At 50.6% G+C, this 23,315-nt stretch overlaps 1 protein-coding gene across 2 annotated transcripts; it reads right to left on the minus strand.

Annotated features, from left to right (window-relative positions):
- Positions 1–1,273: 1,273 nt before the first annotated feature.
- slc5a6a (solute carrier family 5 member 6a) lies at positions 1,274–23,060 on the minus strand. Of its 2 annotated transcripts, XM_062468421.1 has the most exons (18): positions 22,667–23,060; positions 22,491–22,578; positions 16,388–16,526; positions 15,263–15,761; positions 14,863–14,928; positions 14,657–14,708; positions 13,408–13,475; positions 12,245–12,399; positions 11,535–11,675; positions 11,287–11,416; positions 10,997–11,085; positions 9,790–9,902; positions 9,374–9,441; positions 9,104–9,190; positions 8,713–8,885; positions 8,444–8,547; positions 6,699–6,820; positions 1,274–5,856 (listed from the first exon to the last, which is right to left on the minus strand). In XM_062468421.1, the coding sequence occupies exons 4-18, from the start codon at positions 15,608–15,610 to the stop codon at positions 5,653–5,655; spliced, it is 1,920 nt and encodes a 639-aa protein (XP_062324405.1). In that variant the 5' UTR covers positions 15,611–15,761; positions 16,388–16,526; positions 22,491–22,578; positions 22,667–23,060; the 3' UTR covers positions 1,274–5,652. The 2 variants fall into 2 exon arrangements, with proteins under 2 accessions (XP_062324405.1, XP_062324404.1); XM_062468420.1 differs by lacking the exon at positions 22,491–22,578.
- Between the last annotated feature and the right edge of the window lie 255 nt (positions 23,061–23,315).

The following is a 23,315-nucleotide window of genomic DNA, read 5'->3' on the forward strand; positions in this document are numbered from 1 at the left end:
AAACATACCGCAATAGACATCAAATCAGCGGATGTTTGCATTAATCACCTCCCTGGAGAGAGTTAAAGGCCCATAATGGCACTTTTAAAAACTTGAGCAATATCGAGACTGAATTTTAAGAATCTCTGTCATCTCCAGAAAGTGCACTTTAACATGGTGCAACCCTGCTGGGACTCCACAGTCCAGACAAGCAGCGCATATCTTTCAAACTGCGGCGTTGCTGAGTTGAACACGTGATTCTAACGAATGAACAAGACTCACAGCATCTCCTCCTCTCCTCCTCTCAACTCATCCCTCTTTCCTCCTCTCCCCCCCTCCTCCTCCTCTCCCCCCCTCCTCCTCCTCCTCTCCCCCCCTCCTCCTCCTCTCCCCCCCTCCTCCTCCTCTCCCCCCTCCTCCTCCTCCTCTCCCCCCTCCTCCTCCTCTCCCCCCCTCCTCCTCTCCCCCCCTCCTCCTCCTCTCCCTCCTCCAGCCTGGGCTCAGGTCCATCAGAGCTGATCTGGTGTTCAAGGCTACTTCTATAAATCTGCCTTAGGGGAGACCCCCCCCTCATCCCGTCGCCCCCCCCCCCCCCCCCCCCCGACCCCCTCCTGATCTGAATGAGTCATTGGGTCCTCCGCCAGCGTCCAGGGAGTAGGGCAGGGGTTGCAGAGGGAGAAGAGGGCAGGCTGTTTAGGGGTGTACGGACGTGAGAACCAGCTCGGTCACATCAGAAGCAACAACATAAACCATCACGCCCCACTCCACTCTCAGCGGTTCCTTTATGAATGGGTAAGATCCAGTCACCATCACAACCTTCAAGCTCAAATGTGGGTTCTATGGATGAAAGTCTCGCCCCCACAAAAAAAACGGACTGGTTTTAAAATAAGTTGCAGTAAATTTTATGTGTATCAGCAAAATGTGTATTTGTGCCAGCAAACCCTGTACTTCCTCCCTTCATGTTGGGAGATAATCAACATAGTTTCAGTATCTTCAGCTCATTAGAGACAGAACACTGCTGAACACTGCTGGATTTATGGAGCCCAGCGGCCCCACTCCCCTGCAAGAGCAGGTCGTCTGGAAACAAGAGGGGGAGAGAGAGAGGTAGGAGGGAGAGAGGAAGGGTGATGAAGGAGAGGGCAAGAGAAGGAAGGGTGAGGAGATGGGGGAAGGGAGGGTTGAGAAAGGGAGGGAGGAACAACTCGACCGCCAGAGGAGAAGGAGCCAGCCTTGACACGCAGCAGACAGGCTGATGTCCACCAGATTAACTCCCCATTACATCCCAACAACAAAATGGCAATCAAAAACGACTTTATTTTTTAAGACAACAATAGTCTTTTCACAATAATTAATCCAGTTATAAAACAGAGGACATTTAATGAGAGTTGCCCAACAGATGACCCCAACTACCACACAGCAGGTCCCACCAGCAAGGCATTACAGGTCATTTGGAAAATCCTCATCAACACTTTACATGAATCTTACATTAACTACCATGTACCCACATAGCAGCACCTATAGTAACATTGTAGATGCACAGGAACCGCTATGTAGTTACACATCATTGTGGTTTAGTGGCAGGCCTACAAGTTATTACACAAGTGAAACTTGCTATGGGGGAGAGGAGGGTGGTCTAACAGGGGAAGTTCTGGTAAGCACTTCCATGGTAGGTGGTGTAATCTTAATGTGAGGTGTTGTAAAGCTTTGGTGTCGTGATCAAGACTAACATCATCTGTATCCGTGAATCTGCTTCAGTCAAAGTAAAACCACTGTGGTGTTCTCTCAAATATACCGTCACCTCTGCTCACTGTTTACCACATCCAACAGTATAAAAAATATAATCACAACAGATATTATGAAGGCACAACTTGAGCAGCCGGCCGCACCACTGCTCAAGGTTTGTTTTGGAATGCAAATGACGAGAAAGAATTCTGACGAACGAAGAAGATAGACAAGACGTCAGATCAACGGACATGATAATAAATATCAACAGGGATAATATTTATTATCGTTTTTGAAATTACTGTGGTATGTTTCCTCACGCTCTCTGGTCTAGTTTGGCCTCGTTCTATATCAGCGGTTTACCGGGTTAGGTTAGGGTTTACAGTTCTGCCTTGATGACGGTGAAGTCAGCGAGTTTCCAGTAGATTCACTTCATCTCAACTGCACAACTGGTGAATGTATGAGTTGGCCTATAGTCACTACACAAGCTATTCACAATTCACCTGGCCACAATCACAGCCTTTATTCATCAAGTGCAGTGGCGGTTCTACACGGGGGCCTACAGGGGCCAGTGCCCCTGTAAAAATGTCCCTGTCCCCCCCTGTGCTGACTGAATAATAAAATGAATTTTAATTTTACGTTGTTTTTCTTCTTCTAGTAGTCATCATGAAACAAGGAAGGGACATTGCAGGCTTTTTTGCCCCAGTAAATAAAAAAGTGAGAGAAACATATCAAGGTATTGAGAGAGCTGAAAGAGGGAGAGCCAGAGCCGTTAGTATGATTTTAATGTAAGGCAAAATTAAAGTATTTACTGTTTAAATATAATTTGTTTCCGTCTTTTAATGTGCCCCTCTGAATAAACACTGCCCCCCCCCCCCCCTTGCAAAATGTGTCTAGAACCGCCACTGATCAAGTGTCAGTTGTCTTCGCCAGACCTACATGTCTAATCTCCGACTAGGCCAGCAAACAGTGTGGTTCTAAATGTGCTTATAGAGTTTTTTAAACATTTTAATCTTCAATAACTAATAAGCACTTGGGTTGTTTAAGAAAGAGATGGTCTCTAAAATATAAAGGATTAAAGCACAGATTCACACTTCAAGTAATTTCAGGTATGAAGAAGGAACATGGAAACAGTTCAGTGCTTATACTCTACATAAGAAAATATCAAGGTATCTGGCACAAGATGTCACTAAAAAGGAGTCGAAAAATAACCTCTAGGGACCATAAAAATGTTGTTCGTTAGTGGATTGTCTCGGCAAGAATATGGCACAGGCCATAAAGCAGGGCGAAGATGCTAGCTTGGTTGACGCCACTACTGAACCCCAGATGGCTAGGAAACTGAGAAGGCGCCACCCAAATAACCGTCTAAGTATTACCAATTCTGCCGTCTATTCACAAATAACATTTTATGGTCCTTGCATATAGAAATATTTCACAGCAGTCTCATTCGGAAATGAAACTTCAGTATGACAATATTAAGGATGAAACCTATGGCCTATATCCTCTTCAGGTAGAAACACAGCTAGCATCAACACAAAACGAGTTAACGTTCTATATGCTTTGGACAACAATTAGGTATTTTTTGTGAGGATGAATGATCACATCATGGTGTCTGTGTGAAACATCCGGGGGTTTTAATCATTTGACTGCCTGGTAGTTTTGCCTTCTGGACGATCACTTTTTTTGCTTCACTAACAAGCGGCTACTGGTGTAGGCTGTGCGTGTCTCTTCCGTTTCCTCATAAGGTCAATACAGCATAAGGCAGGTAGGAAATGTTACCGGAGAACTTAAACTCAGGTCAAGATTATTCTTTGGAAAACCAGTAGAAAGCTGACAGGTCAGTTAAGACTTAGATAGTTTACGATATCAAAACACTTAAACTGCCCCAAACCATAAACACAAAACACACATGAACTGGCCTGTCTGAGCGGAGCTCCTCTCAGACAGGGATGGTAGAACAGGCACACCAGACATGTCCCTGTGGAAGCAACAACACTGGTCCACCACCATGACAACAACATGAAAGGAAGAGGACAGCAGATATCAGCATGGGACCAGTTTCTCAGACCAGATTAAACCCGATATCCTTGACTAAAAGCCTCTCCTAATTCCAGATTATTTTCAGTCCAGGTTTAAGATTAATCTGGAATTGAAAAACACAGGCCTCAAGTTCAAAACAGACTTGAACTCCTCAGAGACTAGTGAGTAGAATGTCCCACGATGGAACAGAATGGTGTCCGCTCATTCTAGAATTCTCGAGATTCCAAAACATGAAAACACATGACCCTGAACCAAACCGGACAACAGCTAACAAGATTCACTCACTTCACGACAGACAAACTCATTAAAACATGTATGCACTTCATAAAACAACTACATTGGTGTTAACCTAAATTAAACACTTCAACTTCTACAACATTGACAATAGCAGATTAAAATGGGCACTTTTTAAACATCTTACAAAACATTGTGTATTTTCCCCATTTTTAAATCATTGGAAAAGCGTCTCCTCGAAACATCAAGATGTGTGTAGAGAGCGTGAGGAGAGATGGATGCTGCAAGGAGTTCAGGCCTGAACTCCTGAACCATCAGCTGTCCCTGTACTGCCTCTACACCGTCAGACAAGGTCAAACATGGACAGAGAGATCTGGCCTGATAGTGGTCCAGCCCTATGTGGGGGCTTCAGTAGTTGGGCTCCAGGTGATCTCTTGTGATTTCTTGTGCTTCTACATTACAGAATCAACGTCTGTACAAGTCTCCTAGTACTTACTACAGCAGCTTGGAGGCGAACATGTGAACCAACATCAGAACGAAGGCCACGAGGAGCAGACTAACTAGAAGAGTTGTAAGATTCAAATCATAACATTATTACATCTGTTATTAATGTGCCTTCGGTCAAGCATCTAGTGTGACGTTTCAACGTGTTTGTTATACATATTTATATATTTTCATATCGTTCATAGAATCATCATCTACTTCGTCTCTACAAAAATAAGAGAATAATACTATATTACTTTATAACTAGTCAAGTATGAAGAAGTACTATGTATTTGATCCTGATTCTGTTAGTGGGTCCTGCAACACTTACACTGAGGTTACATTAACTACCATGTAACAACAGTCAGACTTACAGTAACAACACATGTTGTGTAAGAAGGCCCAGGATGGGGGAGGGGGGGAGGGGGGCTAGGACAGCTCCCCTTCCCCCATACCAAGTTTCAGTCATGTATAACTTGTACCGCTAAGTGTAACTGCTCAGGAGTTACTAAGTAGTTAGTGTTACTGCAGGTGTTACTATGGTTACATGGTAGTTACTGCTACTTCCAGTGAAGTGCTGCAGTGGGTCCGTACTCACAGTGATGTGTGTTTAGGTTCCAGCAGGTCAGTCCTGAACGTGCAGGACCCTGAGGGCTGTCTCCAGCTGTGAGCCCTGTCAGGTTCAGCTGGAGGCCTCAGGTTAGCGACAGAGTTGCTGCTCCTCTGGGCTCAGAGAGAGGCGGCGTGGTGTCGTCTTCAGGTCCTCCCTCCTGCAGACTGATGCAGGTCTCCCCTCTGCTGGAGGTTCATGACCGACAGGTGACCTTCAGGTGTGACCGACAGGTGACCTTCAGGTGTGACCGACAGGTGACCTTCAGGTGTGACCGACAGGTGACCTTCAGGTGTGACCGACAGGTGACCTTCAGGTGTGTGCGTGTGTCAGAGAGGTTCAGTGAATTCAAGATGGCGTGTATTGAATACTGGAGCGTGTTGGTTAGTTCCTGCCTTTCTCAGCGCCCTGGACCTCTGGAGTCATCCAGGGGCATCGCCTGGCCCTGCTGCCCCCCGAGGGCTCTCTCCCTGGGGCAGGGTGAGCTGCAGGGGAGCATGGGTGGTGGTTCTGGGGTGTGGGAGGGTGGAGGTCTGGGGGGTTGTGTGGGGTGGGGCAGAGTGTGTGTGGGGAGGGGTCATGGGTCACAAGGCTGTCTCCTGCACCATGTGAGCGAGCAGAGAGGAAGGCTTAGGGGTAACACTCTCCTCCACCTCTCCTCCTCTTTTGTCCTCCACGCCTCCTCTCTTCTCCTCCCCCTCCTCCAGCCTCTCCCCCTCCCTGGTGAGCCCCACCCCATTGCTGTCCTTCTGGGCCATCTGATAGGGCAGGCTGTCCAGGGGTCTGGCCTGCACACACATCCACACACATCACAGGCTGCAGACAGAGCTATGGAGGCTACAGAGTTGTAGTGTGTATGAGTGTATGTGTGAAGCTTGTATGCATGTAGCGTGTATGCGTGTGGAGTGTATGCGTGTGGCGTGTATGCATGTAGCGTGTATGCATGTAGCGTGTATGCATGTAGCGTGTATGCATGTAGCGTGAATGCGTTTAGTGTAGCATGTATGCATGTAGCGTGTATTCATGTAGCGTGTATGCATGTAGCGTGTATGCATGTAGCGTGAATGCGTTTAGTGTAGCATGTATGCATGTAGCGTGTATTCATGTAGCGTGTATGCATGTAGCGTGTATGCATGTAGCATGTACCGTGTATGCATGTAGCGTGTATGCATGTAGCATGTATGCATATGCGTGTATGCATGTAGCGTGTATGCATGTAGCGTGAATGCGTTTAGTGTAGCATGTATGCATGTAGCGTGTATTCATGTAGCGTGTATGCATGTAGCGTGTATGCATGTAGCGTAGGGGTGGAACAGTACACTGAAGTCACGGTTCGGTTCAGACATCACGGTTCGTTATGAGTTCGGTACAACGGAGGTAAAAGCAAAACAAACCAGGTTCCTCTACGAGTGAATACGGCGCATTGAAGATGACATGTAAATTCTGATTGCGTCAGTAATGTTTTGGGCCCTATTTGTATGTGTATCTAATGGCTGGTTAAGCACTGTAAGGAGAAGTTGAATGTGTAATTTCATGCACCGAACCGTGACGCCTGTACTGTACGGTTCGGTACGAATACATGTACCGTTCCACCCCTAGTGTAGCGTGTATGCATGTAGCGTGTATATACCTTGTGCAGGAGTGGGGTGACGCAGCACAGCTTGTCTCGGTGGCGCTGTGGCAGGAAGAAGAGCAGCGTGCCCAGGACAGGAAACACTGTACCGGGGGTCAGGTCACGCTCCTGCATGGGCCCTGGGGGGGGGGGGGGGGGGAGGTTAGACTAGCTCCTGCATGGGCCCTGGGGGGTGGGGGGGTGGGGGAGAGGTTAGACTAGCTCCTGCATGGGCCCTGGGGGGGGGGGAGGGGGGGGGAGGTTAGACTAGCTCCTGCATGGGCCCTGGGGGGGGGGGAGGTTAGACTAGCTCCTGCATGGGCCCTGGGGGGTGGGGGGGGTGGGGGAGAGGTTAGACTAGCTCCTGCATGGGCCCTGGGGGGGGGGGGGGGAGGAGGTTAGACTAGCTCCTGCATGGGCCCTGGGGGGGGGGGGGGGGGGGGGAGGTTAGACTAGCTCCTGCATGGGCCCTGGGGGGGGGGGGGGGGGGGGAGGTTAGACTAGCTCCTGCATGGGCCCTGGGGGGGGGGGGGGGGGGGGTTAGACTAGCTCCTGCATGGGCCCTGGGGGGGGGGGGAGGTTAGACTAGCTCCTGCATGGGCCCTGGGGGGGGGGGGAGGGAGGTTAGACTAGCTCCTGCATGGGCCCTGGGGGGGGGGGGGGGGGGGGGAGGTTAGACTAGCTCCTGCATGGGCCCTGGGGGGGGGGGGGAGGTTAGACTAGCTCCTGCATGGGCCCTGGGGGGGGGGGGGGGGGGGAGGTTAGACTAGCTCCTGCATGGGCCCTGGGGGGGGGGGGGGGGAGGTTAGACTAGCTCCTGCATGGGCCCTGGGGGAGGGGGGGAGGTTAGACTAGCTCCTGCATGGGCCCTGGGGGGGGGGGGGAGGTTAGACTAGCTCCTGCATGGGCCCTGGGGGGGGGGGGAGGTTAGACTAGCTCCTGCATGGGCCCTGGGGGGGGGGGGGAGGTTAGACTAGCTCCTGCATGGGCCCTGGGGGGGGGGGGTGGGGGGGGGAGGTTAGACTAGCTCCTGCATGGGCCCTGGGGGGGGGGGGAGGAGGTTAGACTAGCTCCTGCATGGGCCCTGGGGGGGGGGGGGGGGGAGGTTAGACTAGCTCCTGCATGGGCCCTGGGGGGGGGGGGGGGGAGGTTAGACTAGCTCCTGCATGGGCCCTGGGGGGGGGGGAGGTTAGACTAGCTCCTGCATGGGCCCTGGGGGGTGGGGGGGGGAGGTTAGACTAGCTCCTGCATGGGCCCTGGGGGGGGGGGGGGGGGAGGTTAGACTAGCTCCTGCATGGGCCCTGGGGGGTGGGGGGGGGAGGTTAGACTAGCTCCTGCATGGGCCCTGGGGGGGGGGGGGGGAGGTTAGACTAGCTCCTGCATGGGCCCTGGGGGGTGGGGGGGAGGTTAGACTAGCTCCTGCATGGGCCCTGGGGGGTGGGGGGGGGAGGTTAGACTAGCTCCTGCATGGGCCCTGGGGGGGGGGGGGGGGAGGTTAGACTAGCTCCTGCATGGGCCCTGGGGGGTGGGGGGGAGGTTAGACTAGCTCCTGCATGGGCCCTGGGGGGTGGGGGGGAGGTTAGACTAGCTCCTGCATGGGCCCTGGGGGGTGGGGGGGAGGTTAGACTAGCTCCTGCATGGGCCCTGGGGGGTGGGGGGGAGGTTAGACTAGCTCCTGCATGGGCCCCATGTGTACAGTTGTGTACAGGTGTGTGTGTTTGTACGTACGGGTGTATGTGTGTGTACGGGTGTATGTGTCCTACCGGTGAGCATGCTGACCAGCAGCCCCACCAGCACCACAGTGGTGGAGTTCAGCGCGCTGTACCACATGTAGGACAGAGAGTAGAGAGCCTGGAGACCAGAGGCTCTGAGGAACACACACATCAGAATACACATACACAGGCATAAGAACACACACACACAAACCTCCTGTTTGCAGTGACTAACAGAAAAAGTTACTGATACTGTGTTTATTAGGCTAATCTTAAAATACAGAAGATAATAACAATTTGGAACAATTAGCTTAAATTACCTTTGTTTGGTTGCGATGGTGCTGATCATGGTTGTCATGACAGCGGTGGTCATGTTGCCGGGGAGGGCGGTGGCGTTGCCGGGGGGCAGAGGGAGGGGCATGCGGGACATAAAACTACCGATGCCCACCCAGAAGGCCATGCCCAGTCCTGCCACCAACCCCACCACTGCACCCTGGAGGAGGAGGAGAGACTTACTGTGGGGTTAACCCAGGGGGGAGGAGGAGAGAGGAGAGACTTACTGTGGGGTTAACCCAGGGGGGGAGGAGGGGAGACTTACTGTGGGGTTAACCCAGGGGGGGAGGAGGGGAGACTTACTGTGGGGTTAACCCAGGGGGGGAGGAGGGGAGACTTACTGTGGGGTTGGCCCAGGGGGGAGGAGGAGAGACTTACTGTGGGGTTGGCCCAGGGGAAGAACATTCCCAGACAGAAGAGACCCAGCAGAGGACCTCCCACCATGCCAAAGATACTGAGAGCTGCCTGGAGGGAGAGAGGGGAGGGGGAGAGAGGGGGGAGGAGGAGAGAGGGAGAGAGGGGGGAGGAGGAGAGAGGGAGAGAGGGGGGAGGAGGAGAGGGGGAGAGAGGGAGAGAGGGGGGAGGAGAGGGGGGAGTTTATCTTCAGCTGGTCAGTTTCAGTATGAGGTAGAACAGGATGATACTCACCTGCAGTACAGAGCCCATGAGAGAGGCCAGGTAGGCCATGCCCAGACACACCAGACCATAGCCCAGCGCTGTGGGTGCACACACACACCAACATCATATACACAACTCCTTTGACTTTTATTAGTACATGTACATCTATTAAATACTACAGAAACATAAATAATATGAGCTTAAATGTGAATTAAAATCCTGAATGGTGACGTGGTTGTCAGCGGCCAGCCTGTGTGAGGTAAGTGCTGCCCCCTGTGGGGATGAAGGGAACTGCGCCTCACCCAGGCCCTTAGACAGCAGCCTGTGTGAGGTAAGTGCTGCCCCCTGTGGGGATGAAGGGAACTGCGCCTCACCCAGGCCCTTAGACAGCAGCCTGTGTGAGGTAAGTGCTGCCCCCTGTGGGGATGAAGGGAACTGCGCCTCACCCAGGCCCTTAGACAGCAGCGTGGCTCGGGCCTCCGTCATCGCCGGGAAGTGGGGCTTGATCAGGTCCTCCATGGTTACCGTCGCCAGGGAGTTAAACGCTGACGAGATGGTGCTGCAGGGAAACGGGGAGAGGTGTTGCCATGGGGAGAAGGCTACTATTATACTACTGTAGAGGTGTTGCCATGGGGAGAAGGCTACTATTATACTACTGTAGAGGTGTTGCCATGGGGAGAAGGCTACTATTATACTACTGTAGAGGTGTTGCCATGGGGAGAAGGCTACTATTATACTACTGTAGAGGTGTTGCCATGGGGAGAAGGCTACTATTATACTACTGTAGAGGTGTTGCCATGGGGAGAAGGCTACTATTATACTACTGTAGAGGTGTTGCCATGGGGAGAAGGCTACTATTATACTACTGTAGAGGTGTTGAAATGAATCAATTAATGGAGCATGGCGATGCTGCATGGCGATGCTGCATGGCGATGCTGCATGGCGATGCTGCATGGCGATGCTGCATGGCGATGCTGCATGGATGCAGAATCGATTATAACGCAATGATGTCGCAAGTTAATTTTCCGGCTGCTGCATAAACATTCAAATGAAAAATAACATTCTCAGTAGCCTAACCCGTTTCATCTAGACCTATGATAGACTAGCAGGGAATGTCTAATAGGGTCTGGACTGGTTGCAGTTCAATTCTAGTTCCAGATGAGGGCGCTCACGGGCGAGTGCAGAATGAATGGAGGTCTATGGAGCTATACCCCTCAAAATACACTTTTCTCAGGATATAATTTTTTGTCGAGTCATTTGACTGTTGCATTCGAAAGGGGAGGAAAATAAATACACACTGCTGGGTGTTAGATGTGTTTAAAGTCGCTTTTTTGTCTTAAAAAGCCTTTTAAAATGTCAATGACGTTGTTCGACCAGAGATACTGCTTTACGGCAAGCTCTGGTCACTTCCTTTTCTCTCTCGAGGCATCAACAACACAGCTGACAGGTTAGGCTCTCCCTGTCAATACACATGCTAGAAAGAGTTTTGGCTTGCTAATGTTGTTGCTAATGCTCTGACATTCTGGTTCCGCTTCGGATCCAATCAGAACGTCCATACAGAACGTCCTAGAACCGACCCAGGTTCCCTGTAGACTGGGGAGATGGAGAGTCTGGCAGAGAGAGATGCTGTCTAAGACTCAGGCTGTGGTTCACCTGAGGGCTCCGCTGAAGAGACACGCCACAAACAGGCCTGGCAGGCCGGGTAGATCCCTCAACACGTCCATCACAAAGTACAGCACCATCTGCAGGACAGGAGGGCGGGGTCAGAGGGCGGGGTCAGAGGGCGGGGTCAGAGGGCGGTGTCAGAGGGCGGGGTCAGAGGGCGGGGTCAGAGGGCACAGTTCTATGTCTGCTGAACATTCTACATGCAGTCTTTGTAAAAAGCATCTGCTGAATGTAATAATACAGTACACAGTGCTAAGGTGTGTTGGATGTGATGTGACCTGGTCGTTGGACTTGACGTAGCCCTTGTCCAGAGGGCTGTCCTCTCCGTAGCGAGCGAACATCACCAGGCCCATCAAACAGCCCAGACACAACACCAGCTGCTGGCAGGGGAAAACCACGTAGCATGACCTGCAGCGCACACACACAGCATATACACACACACACACAGCATACTCACACACACACACAGTCAGTATCGTAGAGCAGCAATGGTAACATCATAGGTCACATGATCCTTCCTACTCACAGGACGGCGGCGCTCTCGGTGCGAGAGCTGAGGTATCTCTGGACCTGCGCCTGGTTCACGCCGTACAGGGCCAGCATGAGGAACACCCCGCCCAGCCCCAGGGTCCAGAAGGTGTGTCTCTCCAGGGGGTCAGGGTTCAGGCTGAGGGAGACAGTTACAGTTACTACAGTAGACAGCAAGTTAGTGGAGGGAGGGGGGGGGTCAGATGGGGGAGGGGGTGAGGTCAGATGGGGGAGGGGGGGAGGTCAGATGGGGGAGGGGGTGAGGTCAGATGGGGGAGGGGGGGAGGTCAGATGGGGGAGGGGGGGGGGTCAGATGGGGGAGGGGGGGGGTCAGATGGGGGAGGTCAGATGGGGGAGGGGGGGAGGTCAGATGGGGGAGGGGGGGGGTCAGATGGGGGAGGGGGGGGTCAGATGGGGGAGGGGGGGGTCAGATGGGGGAGGGGGGGAGGTCAGATGGGGGAGGTCAGATGGGGGAGGGGGGTGAGGTCAGATGGGGGAGGGGGGGGTCAGATGGGGGGGGGGGGGGAGGTCAGATGGGGGAGGGGGGGAGGTCAGATGGGGGGGGTCAGATGGGGGAGGGGGGAGGTCAGATGGGGGAGGGGGGGGAGGTCAGATGGGGGAGGGGGGGGGGGTCAGATGGGGGAGGGGGGAGGTCAGATGGGGGAGGGGGGGGAGGTCAGATGGGGGAGGGGGGGGGGAGGTTCTCACTCCAGGCCAGCGATGCGGCTCCCGTTCACAGCCTTCCTCCACACCTCGGCCATGCCCCCCGCCTGGCCAGCCCCCACCACGATGACGGCCAGCTGTCCCGCAAACATCACTACAGTCTGGAACACATCCGTCCACATCACCGCCTTAAGACCTCCCTGGGGGGGGATTGAGGGAGGGATGACGATAAGCTGTTTTAAATGAACTTTTTGCCCCAGGAAGAACTCTTTAGCAGGAGCAGCGACAACATGACAAACTAGAGAGGGTATAATTTCTGTGGAAATTGTAGGGTGTGCTCGCTTGCGTCGTTGCAGGTGGGTCCGTCCCCTTAAGTTTTTTCCCATCTAGTGATATTTTCAAGCATTTAGCCTACTCAAGAACCCCCCTTGAAACAAGCGAACCCCCTTTGAAACAAGCTACTGTAACAACGTTGTCACCGGCAGTATTTCAGATGGAATCGCGATTCAAACAGTAGCATCTGCTAACTGAAAATATGCCCCCAAAAACGTAAATAAGCTTTACATCTATTTAGGGAGAAATGGCTAATTCAAAATAAGTTTGCTACGAGCAAGCTAGTTGCGGTGGCTAGCCAAACTTCACTGAGTGAGGGGATTGTTTTTAAGCGCCGGAAATGAGCATGTTTCTTTTGACATAAAGTTTAGGCTGTGGCACTGAAGCTAGCGACACACCACACAAGCTTGAGTTTAAATACATTCTTTAATGTGACATTACTTACTGTACATGCAGATCTTGATTTGCTTAAATGTACATGTATGATGCTGCTAGTACACCACGGCACGATACGATACTCGCTGTGCAACAGCACATCTATGCACGTTGTATCCATGCGTCGTTGCTAACGTGTGCTGACGTGGTGACGTAGATAGCACTGAGTACCCTTCGTCGACACTTTTTTGCCACAAAAACGTTGTAACCTCCTAAACCGTGCAACGGAACGTACATAAAAATACAAGCAACGCAATCGAGACCAAGACAAACATTTTGACACAGGCGTTGTTGTCTATGTAGTCCAAATATTGACTGATCCTTAGGGGGGCGAAAATAAACAATAATAAATAAATATATATGTGAGAGAACAATGGTTGTGCTCGCCGAAGGCGTGAGCACACCCAACTACATGTGATCTTGTGAGACAGGTGACTCACCAGTGTGGTGTACAGAGTACACACCAGGCCCATGGCCATCACTGCCCCCCACAGGTCAAAGCCGGTAACTGCAGGTGAAAGTCAAAAACAAAATCACAAAGTGCAGGGAGAGAGGTTCCACTGCGGGGAGAGGTGTTCCACTGCGGGGAGAGGTGTTCCACTGCGGGGAGAGGTGTTCCACTGCGGGGAGAGGTGTTCCACTGTGGGGAGAGAGGTTCCACTGCGGGGAGAGGTGTTCCACTGCGGGGAGAGGTGTTCCACTGTGGGGAGAGAGGTTCCACTGCGGGGAGAGGTGTTCCACTGCGGGGAGAGGTGTTCCACTGTGGGGAGAGAGGTTCCACTGCGGGGAGAGAGGTTCCACTGCGGGGAGAGGTGTTCCACTGCGGGGAGAGGTGTTCCACTGTGGGGAGAGAGGTTCCACTGCGGGGAGAGGTGTTCCACTGCGGGGAGAGGTGTTCCACTGCGGGGAGAGAGGTTCCACTGCGGGGAGAGGTGTTCCACTGCGGGGAGAGAGGTTCCACTGCGGGGAGAGGTGTTCCACTGTGGGGAGAGGTGTTCCACTGCGGGGAGAGGTGTTCCACTGCGGGGAAACGTGTTCCACTGCGGGGAGAGGTGTTCCACTGCGGGGAGAGAGGTTCCACTGTGGGGAGAGAGGTTCCACTGCGGGGAGAGGTGTTCCACTGCGGGGAGAGGTGTTCCACTGCGGGGAGAGGTGTTCCACTGCGGGGAAACGTGTTCCACTGCGGGGAGAGGTGTTCCACTGCGGGGAGAGAGGTTCCACTGTGGGGAGAGAGGTTCCACTGCGGGGAGAGGTGTTCCACTGCGGGGAGAGGTGTTCCACTGCGGGGAGAGGTGTTCCACTGCGGGGAGAGGTGTTCCACTGTGGGGAGAGAGGTGTTCCACTGTGGGGAGAGAGGTGTTCCACTGCGGGGAGAGAGGTTCCACTGCGGGGAGAGGTGTTCCACTGCAGGGAGAGGTGTTCCACTGCGGGGAGAGGTGTTCCACTGCGGGGAGAGGTGTTCCACTGTGGGGAGAGAGGTGTTCCACTGTGGGGAGAGAGGTGTTCCACTGTGGGGAGAGGTGTTCCACTGTGGGGAGAGAGGTGTTCCACTGTGGGGAGAGGTGTTCCACTGTGGGGAGAGAGGTGTTCCACTGTGGGGAGAGGTGTTCCACTGTGGGGAGAGAGGTTCCACTGTGGGGAGAGAGGTGTTCTACACCAGCGTCTGCAGGTGAGGGTCATGGTGTTTACCTGCGTTGAGAGCCAGGGCCGGGGCATACAAGACCACGCCCATGTAGATGACCTGCAGAGCCCACACACACACACACACACACACACACAGGTTAAAATGCACCAGGAGCCAGAACACACTTGTGTTGGAGACGCATCACTACACACAAACATACTTGTTGGAGACACATACATAATAGGTACACACAAAATAAAACCATCATTACCATCTGGAAGATGAAGGTGATGGTGCCACAGATGCGAACAGTCTTGTTGAAGCGCAGCTCCAGATACTACACAGAAACACCAGATTACACAAGACGAGTTATTCATCTCTGCAGGGAGGACTCCTAACAAAGAGCCGTGTATGACTGGAAGTGTTCCTGTAGCTCGAGAGGAGACAGTGATGCTGAGAACTGGAGTGAGATCTACCCTCCTGTAGGTTGACACTCCAACCCTGCTCCTGTCTGACACACACACACACACACACACACACACACACACACACACACACACACACACACACACACACACACACACACACACACACACACACACACACACACACACACACACACACACACACACACACACACACACACACACACACACACACTGCCCCCTCACCTCGTAGGCAGAGGAGAGGCGGAGCCTGTAGAACACAGGGATGAACACGTGGGCAGGGATGAGCAGCCCCAGGAAGTAGGAGCAGCCCAGGAACCAGTACTGCGTCCCGAAGGCGTACACCTCTGACGGCACGCCCAGGATGGCCACGGCCGACTGGAAGGTGGCCAGCAGGGACAGAGACACGGGCAAGCAGCCCATGGAGCGGTCGGCCAGCAGGAACTCCTGCGTGGTGCGCTGGCGGCCGCCAGAGAATGCGTGGAAGAGGCCGATGCCCGTAGACGCCACCAGCAGCACGGCAAAGATCACATAGTCCACCGTGGAGAAGTGCATCTGCACTACGTCTCCCATGGTGCCGCGGGGCGTGGGGGTGGAGAGAGGGGGGGCTCCTGAGGTGAGATCAGGATGCTGGGGGAGGATGATCACCCATAGGGATGTACCAGGTCACAATGGGGGAGGATGATCACCCATAGGGATGTACCAGGTCACAATGGGGGAGGGGCTACAGGAGAGGGGGGGGGGAGAGAGAGAAAGAAATTCATGCTTTAATTTGACTGCCTATGTTAGTCTGATAGTAATGCAACCTCAAGGTGAACCTTAACTAAAACACTTTACACCCAGTTGCCCTGAGATTCCAACAGCCTTGGAATGTGACTGTCTGGTTAAACTGGAGCTCCAGTTAGTGCCACAGTCCAAAGATAAGACAGAGATGATCAGAGGTAATCTCACACACACACACTAATATAGAAGTACAGAGGAAGCGAAGGAGCTAGAGAGAGACAGGAAGAGAGAGACAGGGAGGAGAGGGGGGAGAGAGAGAGGAAGACAGAGAGGGAGGGAGAGACAGGGGAGAGAGAGAGAGACAGGGAGGGAGAGGGGGGAGAGAGAGGAAGACAGAGCGGGAGGGAGACAGGGGAGAGAGAGAGGGAGGGAGACAGGGGAGAGAGAGAGAGAGAGAGGGAGACAGGGGAGAGAGAGAGAGAGGGAGACAGGGGAGAGAGACAGGGGAGAGGGGAGAGAGAGAGACACAGGGGAGAGGGGAGAGAGAGAGGAGAGAGAGAGAGAGAGAGAGAGAAAGAGAGAGAGAGAGAGAGAGAGAGAGAGAGAGACGAGTGTCTTAGGTCTTACCTCCTCAGTAGACGATGTTTGTCGTCCTCACCCAGAAACACTCTCTTAGTACTCAGACAGGGGGCGTGGCTCACTCAAAAGGACCAATCAGACAGTTGGCGTGGCTCCCTCACAAGGACCAATCCGACAAAGGGACAACCTGCAAAAAAATCATATTTTCATAACACTGTTAGCAAAGCTAAAATAATATAAAAGTTTTCATAAATCCAAGTCGTTGTTTTGTAAAAGTATAAAGAACATGTTAAGACAACAGAACATTATCCCTTGATATGTTTGTGCTGCCACTACTCAAACTATCATCAACCCTCTCGCTTACAAGCAATATTTGGATTCCGAATGGTTCTGGACTCCCTGCACACTAACCCTACTACAACACACATGCAGACATCTACACCTCCAAGGGTACTAATGCAACTCCATCTCTCATACCAACACAATGCTGCAGCTTTCCTGCTGAGGGACTCCTTGTTTTCCGGTGGAGAGAAGAGAGCAAACAGAAACTTAAAGACAGAGACAGAGTGTGAGAGAGGTAGTGTGAGAGTGAGTGTGTGTGTGTGTGTTGGTAAGGCTCTAGGGTGAGGTGACTGGTGAGATTTGATTAGCTCAGACCGGTTCAGTGGTCATGTGTTTGGGTGCATGTGTAAAAGAAGTGTGTGTGTGCGTGTGTGAGAATGTGTGTGTGTGTGAAGGGTCAGTTAGTAAATGAGGTACCTGTAAAGAACAGGACGGTACAATAATAAAATGACACCAGTAAAAAAAGTTGACTGTTTTCCTCGAATGGACATCCTTGGGGCCTACTCATTCACCAGCTGACCCTGTCAAACTAAACACGAGACAATACTAACCTCTCCTGTCTTCAGCCGTTACACAAGGACCAGCCGTTCCAAGGATCAAGGTTAGTTAGCTTTAACAAACACACACTCTGTACAGTCATGTTTCCCACTTCAGTGTGCGTGTAAGCCAGGAGCTGTAAATGACACACTTTAACTGTCAAATATTCATGTAAAGAAGTGAGATTTGGAGGACTGAGTCAGCATGGCTGTCATACAGTGGACTCATTAGTAGGGGTGGGGGGGAAATCGATTCGCATTTGAATTGCGATTCAGTCTTCTAGCGATTCATATGGATTCACAAATTTCAAAATCTTTTCTTTTTTTACAATGGGTTTACATTTACATTTAGTCATTTAGCAGACGCTCTTATCCAGAGCGACTTACAGTACATGCCAAGTAGGGTGAAGTGCCTTGCCCAAGGACACAACGTCAGTTGGCATGACCGGGAATCGAACTGGCAACCTTCGGATTACTAGCCCGATTCCCTCACCGCTCAGCCACCTGACTCCCATTTTACTAAACTGCAAGAAAAACAATAAATTTCAAGGTTTTGATGCATTGGGATTTTCAACACAACTGCCTATCACAGTCAAATAGAAACAAGTAACACTAAACAGCAAACTGGAATCAAATGTAAGCATATTGAATCGAAATTTGATTAAAAATCGAGTCGTGAGGTACCAAGATCCCCGCCCCTACTCATTAGGTTAATGATTCACTGCATGTAAAGGTCCAGACCACATTCAGACCACAGCCCTCCGCAGGAACAGATGGAGAAATCCGACAACCATCTTTCTAACCAACTCATTCAGTCAGAAAGTAGTAACCTTGGCGACCGTTACGACGTGTCATGTGACTTGCAGCCAGGGGCAACAAGTCTGATGTGTGATGATATGGAGCTGCTTTAGGATGGGGGTCTGGGTTTTACTTGACATGTCTGGGTCAACAGATAAGATTGTACAACCTTCAGAATTCAACTGCAGTATTTAGTCTGAGGAAAATGGATATTCCTAGGTCAAATCCCACCGTTCACCAGACAGCAAAATATAAAAGGGCTGAAAACAGTGAGTCAAATTTGAGCCCTTTAATCACCTGGCCTGCTGTGGTCACCTGTACCGGCTGTACCTCCCCCTCCCCCCCTCGTCTGCAGACGCAGGTACAGGTGACCACAGCAGGCCGGCGTCTGCAGTGTTCTCAAAGATCTATCAAGGTACTGCAGCGGTCTCAGGGAGAGATCAGAGGTATCCAGTCCTGACAAGCTGTCTGTGAGACTCATCTGCAGCTCTGCTTATTACAGAGATGAAAGGAACTCATGATGTGGAGCGTATGACTACAGATCAAGAGATCCCAGGTTCAAATCCACCCCCACCTTCCTGTGTACACAGCTTTGGATAAAAGCTAAATTAACGTATTATTTACATCATGACTCATCCGGCTCTCTGAAGTAAAATAGAGAAACATCGCTCTCCCTCTCTCTCTCGACACATCCCAGCCCTCTCTCTCCCCAGACACCCTGGTGAAGGCTTGGTTAACACCCTGGTGAACACTTGGTTAACACCCTGGTGAAGGCTTGGTTAACACCCTGGTGAACACTTGGTTAACACCCTGGTGAAGGCTTGGTTAACACCCTGGTGAACACTTGGTTAACACCCTGGTGAAGGCTTGGTTAACACCCTGGTGAACACTTGGTTAACACCCTGGTGAACACTTGGTTAACACCCTGGTGAAGGCTTGGTTAACACCCTGGTGAAGGCTTGGTTAACACCCTGGTGAACACTTGGTTAACACCCTGGTGAAGGCTTGGTTAACACCCTGGTGAAGGCTTGGTTAACACCCTGGTGAAGGCTTGGTTAACACCCTGGTGAACACTTGGTTAACACCCTGGTGAAGGCTTGGTTAACACCCTGGTGAACACTTGGTTAACACCCTGGTGAACGCTTGGTTAACACCCTGGTGAAGGCTTGGTTAACACCCTGGTGAAGGCTTGGTTAACACCCTGGTGAAGGCTTGGTTAACACCCTGGTGAACACTTGGTTAACACCCTGGTGAAGGCTTGGTTAACACCCTGGTGAAGGCTTGGTTAACACCCTGGTGAAGGCTTGGTTAACACCCTGGTGAACGCTTGGTTAACACCCTGGTGAACGCTTGGTTAACACCCTGGTGAACGCTTGGTTAACACCCTGGTGAACGCTTGGTTAACACCCTGGTGAAGACCCCCCGAACCTGCTCGGAAGAACGTCGGAGCCGCCCGATCGCGAATCGTAAATATTCAACATGTTGAATATCAACCAGTGTCCCGACTCTAAACGTACATGTTGAATATTTACAATCAGAAATCCTGATGTGTGGGGGGAACCCTGAGGACAAACCCGTGCACGCTTTGGAGATTATCACGTGAAACGAAACAATATCCAATCAGAAAGCAAGCTGAAAGGAGACGGAAGCATAACAGTCATGGCACAGCAGCAGAGATGGAGGATCAGCTTGTCCATTTGAGGCAACAGCAAACCCTTTTCTTTTTTTCCCGTGAATTTTCTGTGAAAATCATTCCAAACACTATCATTGCAATTTCTTCCTGCATATCGTCCGCCATGCTTATTCTGAAGTCTTGAGAGATTTTGTAGATTTCCTGCGTTCACAGTCGGGACACTGGTTGAAAATCTGTTTGTGTGTGATGTGCTGTCTTTGTCACATCATGGCACACCACACACTATAGGAGCAAAACGGTTAAATCTAGGATTTTTAGTCCTCATGTTTGTGGTCTCTCACAGTTTGAAAATCTTATAAGATTAAAAACATTGTTTCGTGTGTCCCCAGCATTAATAGAAACCCTGGAGCTTAAGAAGTAGTGGTGGGGAAAAAAAATCGATTCAAATTTGAATTGCGATTCAGTCTTCTAACGATTCACAAATGTAAAAAAAAAAAAAAAAGATTAAAAATCGTGAATAAATTTTTTATCGATTTGTGAGCCCAAGAATCGATTCGAAGCATGAGGTACCACAAGATTCCCACCCCTATTAAGAAGCACTTCAACACAGAAGCCATCATCTTTTAATCTCTCACTCTCTTTTTCTCATGTGTGTGTGTGTGTGTGTGTGTGTAGGTGTACAAAAGGCCTGCTCAGCTTGACTGCTTGCACTAGCTGTTCCAACAGGTTAGATCAAGAACCCCTGAGAAGTCAGCAGGGATTTATGGAAAAAGGACTAAAGCTCCTTAAAATGGCAGATTTGAGGCAGTGTGAGACAGAGCGTGGGGCCCGCAGGAAAACAGTCTCACCGTTCTGCAAGTAGGACACCAAGGACAAAGGTCAACATCCAAAGTCTGGTTGGAACGGAAAGATACTCATCCAGGATGAGGTGGGGATGGGTACTGCATCTGACTGTAAAAGCCTGCAGGTTCAAATCCCTCCTCACTTTGGATAAAAGTGTCTGTTAAAATTAACACTACAAGTACCAGATAGTGTAAGGTTCAGCAGATCAGACAATTACAGAAGAAAAACATACTTTTCTCCACAGATTTATCTTGAGCAACTGAAGGACTTACATTTATTCATTTTTCATTTAGCAGACGACTTTGTACTCTGTCTGGGCATAGCGTCTCTCAGAGGCAGCCACAGCCCAACACATCCCTATCACTAAATCATAAAAAGGTCAGAAGTTAGATGGGTAGTCCATGTTAGCATGTCTACTGTTAGTCCTTTGCATGGCTCTAAGTGACTGTCCCGAGGAAGGAACCTGACTCTGGTTACACCATGAAGGGTCAGTGAACCAGCCAGACACCATGAAGGGTTGGGTCAGTGAACCAGCCAGACACCATGAAGGGTTGGGTCAGTGAACCAGCCAGCCTGCCAAACCTCACTCCCACTCACAAACTGTTTGAAATATACTAACCGGTTTACCAATCCCAAGTACTGTGTTATAAGGAGTTGCCAAAAGACACGCTTCAAGCGGATAGTCTTCCTTACTTACCAAACAAATCAAATTTATTTGTATAGCCCTTTTTACACGAACAAACAGCTAACACCACTAATATCTATAGAGAGACTTCACAACAAGCACACATGGAAGATTTGGAAGGCAGCCGTTGCCTGGCAACCGGAGAGATAACGCTACTTCAGAGAGCCCAGCTTGTTTCCCTTTCATGATCAGGTACAGGAAATTACTGAAGAGGACAAAATGATTACAGTGTTGGAAGGTTTAAAGCTGTGACAAAGAGATCCACACCATCACAGCATCGGTTACGGAACTAATGGAAAGATGAAACTACATGGCTGATACTGAAGCTGCCCTATAGAGACTGTGTCTCAGAGAGAGAGAGACAGAGAGAGACAGAGAGAGACAGAGAGAGAGACCAAGAGAGAGACCGAGAGAGAGACAGAGAGACCAAGAGAGAGACAGAGAGAGACAGAGAAAACTTGAGTATGTTGTTTGAAAAGGTCAGTTTAATTCCAAGCTGTAAAAGACTGTCTCAAGTCCTCAGGTGACTCTTGAGACCTGTTGCCAAGGGTACAGTATACTGGTGCCAAGGGTACAGTACTGGTGCCAAGGGTACAGTATACTGGTGCCAAGGGTACAGTATACTGGTGCAGACTGACGGAAGAGAAATCCGATGTAGCAACAAGACAAACTTTTTAGGTATTCTATGATATTTCAATCGATATCCCATCAAATTACAGTAAAACCATTAGCTATGGAGAAACTGGCTTGAATGACATCTGAAAGACAACAACCTACATCAGCCCCGGTCAGAAACATTCGTCTACAGTTTATTTGAACAAAATGGAAGAAATTGATTGCTGTTGGCAAGTACAGCTATCCATTTTGAACCAGTGATTGCAGCGCGATGCTCTACTGTATAATAAGCAACATCGATGAACGCTCATTCCATTCTCACAGACAGCAGGCGAAACACAGAGGCACAACTAGCAAACGCAAAAATGTCGCAGACACGGTTGGCGCAATGTGACACACTGACAGCTTTGTTTTTCAATTGTCTTTTGCTACTGATTCACATAATTAGCTAGCTAGCGTTAGCGAGCTAACTCAGGCTAGCTAACACAGTATAGTGGCAAGCAGCCGCACTATGTCCAAGGTATATAACATACACTGCTTCGCTCAATGGAACGCCGTTTTCTCGCTAGCTATGAAATAATGTAATACATATTGTATGACAGTTGGTCAACACGCAACCCCCCAAAAGTCGGTGAATATTAGTTTTCAAAGAATCAAGCTAGATAAATAGCTATCTGGCTATATAATTAATGAGCTTACGTCCGCGTGTTCCTTGCTGCATACGATCGCGTGAGACCGCTTAGGGTTTGGAGATCAGAGATGTGAACGCTCAGACCGCAGCTCCGACCTACAACACATCGATATCACGTCCGCATCAATGTGTAGCTTGCCATGGTGTTTAGGTTCATGTTTAACTTAAGAAATATGAATCCTACCATGAGCCGGAGTCAGTCACCGTTGGATGGAGGAAAGATGTCACTAACGACGGTTTGGACCGCCCAACCTTGGCTTGTCTACACACTCTACACACATGTGCTTTCACTGACTAATAATAGTCTTCCGTCGCAACCTATGGGCATCATCTAGAAGTGACGAGTTGTGCAATATCACCAACATTTTCATTTTATTGACCTTAAAATAAGTGACGTAACGTCCAACAGTCCAATCTCACCGCAAAATATAAATGCGTAGTTTTTAACACATTTCGGCTATGTGAGATGTGCGCGAGAGGGACGGACGGTGTCAACATCATAATCAGCAATGCTTTGATCTCTCTGAAGACTGACAGGGATTGAGAATATTTTCAAATAAACGTTGCTGACATGTCGACCCCCCCCCCCCCCCCCACCGTGCAGTGACTCACTTTTCACTAAACCGACTATGACAGGCTGTAACATCAGCGGCAGATAAACATTGAGGTGATGTTTGCAAAACGCAACTCGCAGAACAGCAAGCCCCCGTAGAAAACAGTATGTACGATTCGATTGGACAATCTGTAGCCTATCATATCACCCCACACTGTTTACGCCATTTCAGGTCAAAGATCCAAACTACTTCAAATTCAGAGCTATTCTGGAACCTGAC

Source organism: Osmerus eperlanus, chromosome 8 (genome assembly GCF_963692335.1).
Source record: "Osmerus eperlanus chromosome 8, fOsmEpe2.1, whole genome shotgun sequence".
Lineage (NCBI taxonomy): Eukaryota > Metazoa > Chordata > Actinopteri > Osmeriformes > Osmeridae > Osmerus > Osmerus eperlanus.